A 9,300-nucleotide genomic window follows, 5' to 3' on the forward strand; every position below is an offset into this window, starting at 1 on the left:
GTGAGGCGCCGCTCTCTCTCTCTGCAGTGATCCATGCCGACGACATCGAGATATCGCTGTGCGACGGCAACTCGGAGGACGAGCGCCGCCGCCGGAAGATAGGGTCGCTGCGCCGCAAGGCCATCCACGCGCTCAAGAAGCGCGGCAGGCGTCGCGTCGACTTCCGCTTCCCGCCGGCCATCTCCATCGAGGACGTCCGCGACGCCGAGGAGGAGCGCGCCGTCTCCGCCTTCCGTGAGCGTCTGGCCGCGCACGGCCTCCTGCCCGACAAGCACGACGACTACCACATGATGCTAAGGTCCTGTCAGCAAACCATCACCCCTTATCCTTTTTTGGCCCTGTGTTATTTGGATAGCTCTGTGAAATGCCAGGATCTGAAACTCGCCGTATGAATGTGTGATGCAGGTTCTTGAAGGCTAGGAAGTTCGACGCCGAGAAGGCAATGCAGATGTGGGCAGACATGCTGCGATGGAGGAAAGAGTTTGGGGCCGACACAATACTTGAGGTGATCACACTGACCTGCAATAAGCATGCAGAACAAGGAGTCTCTGCTTTACGCCTAACATTCGACCCGTTCGTGTGGTCAGGATTTTGAGTTTGATGAGCTGGATGAGGTGCTGTGCTACTACCCTCAGGGCTACCATGCCGTCGACCGTGAAGGCCGACCCGTGTACATCGAGAGGCTCGGCAAGGTCGACCCTAACAAGCTCATGCAGATCACCTCTGTGGACAGGTACATCAAGTACCATGTGCAGGAGTTTGAGAGGGCCTTCAGAGAGAAGTTCCCTGCCTGCACATTGGCTGCCAAGAGGCACATTGACTCCACCACCACCATCTTGGATGTCCAGGGTGTGGTATGTGAATCATCCTTCTTGGTCTACGCGTGTATATCTTTTTCTGTTTGTCAACGTATTGCTCAATGTGTTTTCGTCAATGTTTTTTTTGTCATGTGCAGGGTTTAAAGAATTTCTCCAAGACTGCTAGGGAGCTAGTACATCGCATGCAGAAGATAGACAGCGACTATTATCCTGAGGTAATTTTGCAGCGCAATGCTTCATGCTAGTGTTTTGGCATGGTGGAGCGATGGTTCTAAAGTCATAAAACTGCAGACGTTGCATCAAATGTTTGTTGTAAATGCGGGCAGTGGGTTCAAGTTGATCTGGAACAGTGTGAAGGGCTTCCTTGACCCAAAAACTTCATCCAAGATTCATGTAAGCCCACTTGATTATTTGTCAGGATCATGCCAGTCCATTTTGCGAGCGTCAATTAATTTGTTTAACCTTTATTAATGCAGGTTCTTGGTTCGAATTACCAGAGTCGACTTCTTGAAGTAATTGACCCAAGGTCAGTGTAAATTCATGTTGAGGAACAAGTTTTAATCTTAATCCTTATCCATTTCATTTTCTTGTGAATTGTGATGCATTCTGCAACATTTTTACAATAGTTGTGTGCTCCTCTCAGTGAGTTGCCAGAGTTTCTTGGTGGTTCATGCACCTGCATTGACAAAGGAGGTTGTCTTGGGTCTAACAAAGGGCCATGGAATGATCCTTATATCTTGAAGGTATTTTTGGCGCTCTAATTATGTGAAAGTCTTCATTGGTGTACTGCTTATGTTTTTTTACATTCTGATTGATTATATTTTTACCACTCTACTTATACATGTACCATTTGTAGCTGATACACAATCTGGAGGCTGGTTCTGTGAGGGATATCAAGCCAGTTTCTGAAGGCGATTCTTCCCTTCGACTGGAACAGTTGAAGGCAAGATTATGAAATAATACTTCACATTCAACTATAATCTAGCTGATTGCTGCTTCTAACTTCGTATGTGTTACTTGCAGTGGCAAGGCATGATGAGTGACACATCAAACGCTGAATCAGGGTCGGATATTGATGACTTTGGATCCTCATTTATTCCTAAAGGTGCTGAGTATGGCTGCCTCACTCCAGTCCATGAGGAAGTGAGTTCACTGCTTTATTCTTGCTTCGTACGAGTGTGATTACCTTTGTTCTATTTGGCTCTCTATAGCATTAAAAGCCATGCTATGCCTACCGCAACTTACTTTAATCGTTTATGTGAAACCTTCTACATGTGAGTTGTTTTCAGTATTTATTATACTTGCTGTAGGTAAAGGGCATAGATTCAACTTACTATGTCTGTTACGAACAGAGTTCCCTGGAAACGTCTCTTGAAACTGGTAGGAGACTGCGGCGAACTACTGAAACTGTGCCAAAACTACTAGCTGATAACCGGCAATTTTCCATCAATGGAAGCCCTCGTGATTTAGGTATCATCTTTTCCCTTGCATTTTTCTTATTTAACTCTATCCCATTAATTGTTACACAGCTTGCTAACATTGTTATATATTTAGTTGCCTATATATGATGTCTATTTGGTTGGTTGCTCTAGCCCAAGATTTAAGATAAATTTCTGTTTGTCTATTTGACCAAAATAATCTGTGTTGCTTGTAAACTCCAAGAGCTGCATTGTTTGTTTCTCAGTTGCATGAACAATGCATCCATAGAACAATAGATAGAAGTAAAAATGGCATTGCAATGCTAGATGCCTAGGTTGTGCGTGGTAGATTCCTAGATAGAAGATTGGAAGGCATTGGCATAAAACACTTCAAATACTGACCGGACAGAATGAAGTACAGTTCATGTGGTATACCTGCCAGGAACAGTTGCCCTGTGTAATGTACTCCCAGAGGACTGTTTCATTTAATGTACCATACAGTACGTTGCTTGTTGATATTTACTGATGAATCTATTTGCCTCCTTGGTGATAGTATACTTGCACGAAGTTACTGCCTTATCTATCCTTGGTGATATTTATGAATCCATTACTTGATCCAGTTGGCTAGTGTTATCTTCCTCATTGTTGATTTTGTTTGTTGTACTAATGGCAGGGAGCAATGCTGGCAAACTTGATGGTTCAATCGTCCGATGGGGCTTTGAAAATCTTGTTAAAGTTGTGACAGCCTTGATCAAGCTATTCTCCTTCTTCAAGCTTTTCATCTCTAGTAGAGCACTGAGGAGTCTTGAAAACGCCCGGCCTTCCACGGTGCCAGTCCCAGCTGCAGAGAAGCCGCAGCCCCGAACAGTCAGTGCTGATGAGATGAGTGCTTGCTTACAGCGCATTGAAAATCTTGAATCTGTGTGCAACCATCTTGCAAGCAAGCCACCAGAGATGCCCAAGGACAAGGAGCAACAGTTGCTAAACTCGTTCGAGCGCATCAGATCCATCGAGGCTGACCTGGAGAGGACCAAAAGAGTAAGTTTTACACTGCACTGTTGTTTTCATTGAATCGCAGACTTGAGAGTTGTTAGTTGGGCCTGTCTCAACGCAACTTCATCACATGATGTCTATTTTTGGAGCATTGCTTTGCTTCTTTGTGGATGCATGCATTGTGGTTTATGCGTAGTTTTGGTGAATTGATCAGGCACTGCATGCGACGGTGGCGAAGCAGAATTCATTGGCGGAGACTCTGGAAGCTGTACAGGAGTCGTCGAGAGTCAAGGTACGCCGTCTACAATTAGAACTTGCTCAACCGATTGTATTCCAAAATGAATTGGTGCTCACCCCAATGCTTGCTTGTGCAGAGGAGGTTGTTCTGCTCATAGGACGACCTGACCTGACCTGATCCGAGGCACCGACCATGTCGAAATTAACAGTGAAGCTGCCAGCGCCATTTTTGACCTCCCCGTCCGTCTCGAGAGAACAGCGAAAGAGAAGATAGCATGAGACGATGCTCGTCGCTTACTTTCGGAACATCAGCTCTCCTTTTATTTTTTGGTTATTAGTTCATATTTTGAGCCCGGTAGCCCCTCCCTCCCTCTCTCGTTCCCCTTCCCCTGGTGAACGCAGCGCAGCGCAACGTGCTATGTTTTTTGCTGGCCGAAAGTGTATGAATCTCTGCTGCGGCTGCCTTTGCGTTCCACTGGGGGCGGGGGCGGGAGCGGGAATGGAATCCGTCGAGGTTTGACTGACCCGAAAGAACAGCGAGTGACAGGCTTTACCGCTGAGCTGATGATGTCTGTGTAAATGGTAGGGGCACTGCCACCTCTCATCTGATGTGAACTGAACTGATGATAGGTTATTGTGATGGGAATGCAGAGGCTCGGCTGTCCAGAAATCTCGTGATCTCGCCCGACATGGCAACGTGGGTTGATGCTGTTGGCCCGTACGAATCTTGCACGGTCTTTTATTACAGGGCAGTGGGCTGGGCTGGGCACGGCACGGCACGGCACCCCCTAGTGCGTGACCCGGATTCCACGGCCTCCGCTTTGTTGCGCACTCGCAAGTTGCCGGCAGGACTGGGCGCGCCAGCTGCCATCGGTGCCGTGGTCTTTTGATGCGGTTAGTTTTTCCTTTTTAAGCTAGGCCGCGGTGCAACCGTTGGATGTGGATCCTGTAGTGGTGAGCATACGCTTGAGGCTGCTATGCGTGTAAGACCTCCTATACAGCGGTTAAGGCGCCGACTGCAGCGCTCGCGAGCGCATTCAGGCCAGCCCAGTTACAATCGGACGCGTGGTATGCCCCTCTTTTTTTTCGTGAAACCACCCTTTTTTTTGCGTAGTAATATGTGACTTTTTAATAAAATAAAGTTTTTTTTTGCGGGTGTTCATAAAAATAAAGATTCACTTACAAGCCACGTAAACATCGATATTACAGGACTGAAAAGATAAGATAATCCTATGCAAAAAACTAGCGCATGTCCCTCTCCTCTAAGGAAAAGGAGACATATCACATCTACACCCGAGGTCGACGCGGCTCCATCGCTGATCAACAGCTTTACGGACCTCCAAAGTAGTTTGCCTGAAGCAAAACCATTACCGTTGAAAGAATCAGACCGAGGCAACGTGTCCCCGGACACGCCATCGAACTTCAGAACTGATACCCCCGCACGACTACGACGTCGGAGAAGGAAACCAGAACTTTCAGCCTCCAACCGTAGACCCAACATAAGATGCACCATCTTTCAGCTGTCACTTGTGTAGACAACCGTCTGCGCGTACTCTTGAATGACAAAACCTTCCTGCTCCACCATGACGTCGGAGACAACGCCGTAGCAATGGGGACAGAGCAGAAGAAGAGACACACCTGATGGAGTTGCTGCCACCGCCTAGCCGACATCATCCATGAACCCTAACGCCGTCGATCTAAAGGATCGGCAAACACACGTTGCCATCAACTCCGAGACGCCGCCATGAAAGACACTGCCGGTGTGGGAGTGAAGTTGAGGCAGATTTATTCGTCCGGGTGTCACTCCCACCACCCAAACAACGCACCACGACCTACAAATTCAAACCCTAACTACAGAGCAGAGGAACGGGGTCCCCTTCCCTCCTGTCGTCGGAGCAGCAGCTGGAGGGAGAGGGGGCCACCGCCCTCGCAGTGGAGATCGGTGGAAAAAGGGATCGCCTCCCTAGTCACCTTGTGGCGGCGGCTAGGGTAGGAAAACGTTTCGTTGCCCGTCCTTTTCTTTTTGTTCCACTAGAAAAACAAGCAGTTGCCGCTTTAAAAACTCGACTACCGGTATTTCATACATAATTTATAAGCTTGATGAAATAGAAAAATGTTCATGATTTTTGTAAAAATGTCACAAAGTTGAAAAAGATTGAGAATAAGAAAAAATATATGAATTAAATAAATGTCTCAAATTTGAAAAAACTTCTAAAAATTATTCACGAATCTAAAAAGTGTCTAAATTTCAAAAAAATGTAAGAATTATTCATGAATTTGGAAAAGGTTCACGGATTTGATTTTTTTGGTTTCCATAAAAGTTAATAAATTTGAATGTTTGGTGATTTTAAAAAACTTCAAGGATTTTGTAAAAATGTTAACATTTTTAAAAAGTTCTTGGGTTTGACAAAAAAGTTTGCAGACTTTAAATAACAAATATGATAAATGAAAAATAAATAGAAATAAACAAAAAAAATAACTGAAACAGAAAACCAGAAAGAGGAACCGTTCGGAAGGGCAGATCCTGTATGACGCTCGTGTGCGTCCGATCTCGTTGTTTCGCTGAAGCAAAGCGAGCGACGGAGGCAACACGGGCCGGCCCACTTCGAGCCAGCACCCGGTTTTGGGAACCTTCTAGGAGGTTCCCTGAACCGTTTTTTTTGTTCTTTTCGGTTTTTTCCTGTTTTCTTTTTTCGTTTTTTCCTTTTTCTTTCTTTTTTCTGTTTCTTTTTTTATTTCTCTTCTTTTTCCTTTTAGTTCATTTTTTTTCCTTTTTCTTTCTTTTTTCTTTTTTTCCTTTTTCTTTCTTTTTTCTGTTTCTGTTTTTATTTCTCTTTTTTTTCCTTTTCTTTCATTTTATAATTTTTCGTTTTTATTTGTATACTTTGTTCAAAAAAAAATTTTGCTTTGGCATCCCAAATTTTGTTCATCGTTTCAAAAAAGTGTACACAGTTTTAAAATTTTACTCACTATTACAAATTTTGTTCGCAATTTAACATTGTTCAGCGTATATGAAAAAATGTTCAATGGGTATTTCATTTTTAAAACTGTGAACACAAAATTGTTCAGCGTATATACACAAAGTTGTGCAATGTGTAGTTAGAAATGGTTCAGATTATTTTTACAAAAATGTGCAATGTATAAAATTTGTTCATCGTATATCTCAAAAATGTTCAATATGTTTCAAAATTTTGTTAAGTGTATATCACAAATATGTTCACTGTGTTGTTAAAAATTGTTCATCGTATATCTAAAAAATGTTCAATGTATATTTGAAAATCGTTCATCGTTATATAAAAAAATCAATAAACTTTTGTTCATGTTTTGAATAACTGTTCACGTTTTCCAGAAAGAAAACACTTTTTAACAGTTGTTCGAGTTTCAAAATTTGTTCAGGAAAACATTATACATTCTTTTGAATGAAGATTAAAAACCAGATCTGCCTCCGTACATAGTACTTCAAGTTTACGTTGTACTTACAACCAATCCGAGTCGCTAGGTGCAGTGGCCGATGACGCAGCCGTACAAGGTCACCGGTTCGAATCCAACCAGGCTATAATTTTTCGTTTGTATTCTGTTTTTCTTATGTTCACTCGTGGCCTCGTAATGGGCCGGCCCGTTTGCGCGAGCCCTGCGCGGAAGCTCTCCTGTTTGACGCTAACGAGCGTCAAACAGGAGCTCCCGGAAGGAAGCTTCACAAAATCAGGTGATGTAAGTTTGTGTAAACAGAAAATGCAATGGCCCATTTATTAGGTAGGTGCGCTGGGAGGGTGTGTGCCATGTGTAAAAAGGCTTACGAGTGGCGCGCAAAGCGCCAAATAGCAATTTGGCAGGCGTTCTTGCATCTGGAATCTAGTGAAGGAACCGGGGCCATGTTGCATTTCCATGCCACTCTCACTTCAGCGTATCCTTCTCCTATAAAAAAAAAACTGAAAGAAAGAAACTTGTCCATGATCGGCCTTGGCTGATGTGGCAGAATGTGTGAACATATCCGGACATACCCATATTCATCCCATGTAAGAGTTGGGTTTATGGGGCAGGTTTGAGAGGCGCGCTGGGAGAGCGTTTTTTGTGTCCGGAGACATGGGGGAGATTTGAGGGCGTACCTTGAAGATGCTCTTAGTTTGGAATGGGCCATGTCCGGGGTATCACATGGTTTTTTAGTCCTTTATTGTTCATTCTATTATGTCAAATTTTCTATTTTCCCCTATTATTTTTATTTTTCTCTGTTTTAATTTTCTTTGTATACATAACTTTTTTAGATATGAATAGGAGTATCATATGCCTTTATTTTATTTGTATACATTAACTTTTTTAGGTACAACTCCGCCTATGTTGTCTCAACATAGCCGGTCCCAAGCCCGGGTAAAGGAGGAGGGTTGTGATAGGCTTGGCGAGCCAACGTAAAAACTCAGCCACTCTTATGGAGATGAAACCCAAAAGATTTACGTTGGGGCGTAACCCTCTCAGCGACGCGCCACATCGGAACCCGGGTGTGGTGGAAAATGGGCAAGGGCCGGGCCGTCACCCCCCAAGTGGCGCGCCGTATCTTGATCCGGATACGGTGGCAAGTGAGCGAGGATCGGGTCGTCGCATCCTTAGTGGCGCGCTACATCGACGCCCGGATGTAGTGGAAAATGAGCTAGGGTCTTCGCATTTGACTCGACGAGTGCGAAGGGTAAGGAAGCTAGCCGAGCCTAGGAGGATTCGCTTAGGTAGCTGGAACGTAGGGTCTCTGACAGGGAAGCTTCGGGAGCTAGTTGATGCAGCAGTGAGGAGAGGTGTTGATATCCTTTGCGTCCAAGAAACCAAATGGAGAGGACAGAAGGCGAAGGAGGTGGAGGATACCGGCTTCAAGCTGTGGTACACGGGGACGGCTGCAAACAGAAATGGCGTAGGCATCTTGATCAATAAGAGCCTCAAGTATGGAGTGGTAGACGTCAGGAGACGTGGGGACCGGATTATCCTGGTCAAGCTGGTAGCTGAGGACTTGGTTCTCAATGTTATCAGCGCATATGCCCCGCAAGTAGGCCACAATGAGAACACCAAGAGGGAGTTCTGGGAAGGCTTGGAAGACATGGTTAGGAGTGTACCGATTGGTGAGAAGCTCTTCATAGGAGGAGACCTCAATGGCCACGTGGGTACATCTAACACAGGTTTTGAAGGGGCGCATGGGGGCTTTGGCTATGGCATCAGGAATCAAAAAGGAGAAGATGTCTTAAGCTTTGCTCTAGCCTACAACATGATTGTAGCTAACACCCTGTTTAGAAAGAGAGAATCACATCTGGTGACTTTTAGTAGTGGCCAACACTCTAGCCAGATTGATTTCATCCTCTCGAGAAGAGAAGATAGGCGTGCGTGCCTAGACTGTAAGGTGATACCTGGGGAGAGTGTTGTACCCCAGCATAAGCTGGTGGTTGCTGACTTCCGTTTTCGGATTCGTGTCCAGCGGGATAAGCGTGCCAAGGTCGCTAGAACGAAGTGGTGGAAGCTCAAGGGGGAGGTAGCTCAGGTGTTCAAGGAGAGGGTATTTAAGGAGGGCCATTGGGAGGAAGGAGGGGATGCGGACAATGTGTGGATGAAGATGGCGACTTGCATTCGTAAGGTGGCCTCGGAGGAGTTTGGAGTGTCCAGGGGAAGGGGAAGCGAAGATAAGGATACCTGGTGGTGGAATGATGATGTCCAGAAGGCGCTTAAAGAGAAGAAAGATTGCTTCAGACGCCTATACCTGGATAGGAGTGCAGACAACATAGAGAAGTACAAGATGACGAAGAAGGCCGCAAAGCGAGCTGTTGGTGAAGCAAGGGGTCGGGCATATGAGGACCTCTACCAAC

At 45.3% G+C, this 9,300-nt stretch overlaps 1 protein-coding gene across 4 annotated transcripts in view; it reads left to right on the plus strand.

The window, feature by feature from the left end:
• Nucleotides 1-4,136, plus strand: part of LOC119336424 (phosphatidylinositol/phosphatidylcholine transfer protein SFH8-like) — a 5,345-nt gene extending 1,209 nt beyond the window's left edge. For 3 of the 4 annotated variants that reach the window (XM_037608435.1, XM_037608437.1, XM_037608438.1), the window contains exons 3-15: nucleotides 28-298; nucleotides 406-505; nucleotides 588-854; nucleotides 956-1,033; nucleotides 1,110-1,211; nucleotides 1,295-1,344; nucleotides 1,462-1,561; nucleotides 1,675-1,761; nucleotides 1,842-1,961; nucleotides 2,129-2,288; nucleotides 2,910-3,274; nucleotides 3,444-3,521; nucleotides 3,604-4,136. In XM_037608435.1, coding sequence (XP_037464332.1) covers nucleotides 28-298; nucleotides 406-505; nucleotides 588-854; nucleotides 956-1,033; nucleotides 1,110-1,211; nucleotides 1,295-1,344; nucleotides 1,462-1,561; nucleotides 1,675-1,761; nucleotides 1,842-1,961; nucleotides 2,129-2,288; nucleotides 2,910-3,274; nucleotides 3,444-3,521; nucleotides 3,604-3,624 — 1,799 coding nt within the window. In that variant the 3' untranslated portion in view covers nucleotides 3,625-4,136. The remainder of the gene's footprint in view (nucleotides 1-27; nucleotides 299-405; nucleotides 506-587; nucleotides 855-955; nucleotides 1,034-1,109; nucleotides 1,212-1,294; nucleotides 1,345-1,461; nucleotides 1,562-1,674; nucleotides 1,762-1,841; nucleotides 1,962-2,128; nucleotides 2,289-2,909; nucleotides 3,275-3,443; nucleotides 3,522-3,603) is intronic. The other variant, XM_037608439.1, reaches the window with a different exon arrangement.
• The last annotated feature ends 5,164 nt before the right edge of the window (nucleotides 4,137-9,300 follow it).

The sequence above is a fragment of the Triticum dicoccoides genome, chromosome 7B (genome assembly GCF_002162155.2).
Source record: "Triticum dicoccoides isolate Atlit2015 ecotype Zavitan chromosome 7B, WEW_v2.0, whole genome shotgun sequence".
Lineage (NCBI taxonomy): Eukaryota > Viridiplantae > Streptophyta > Magnoliopsida > Poales > Poaceae > Triticum > Triticum dicoccoides.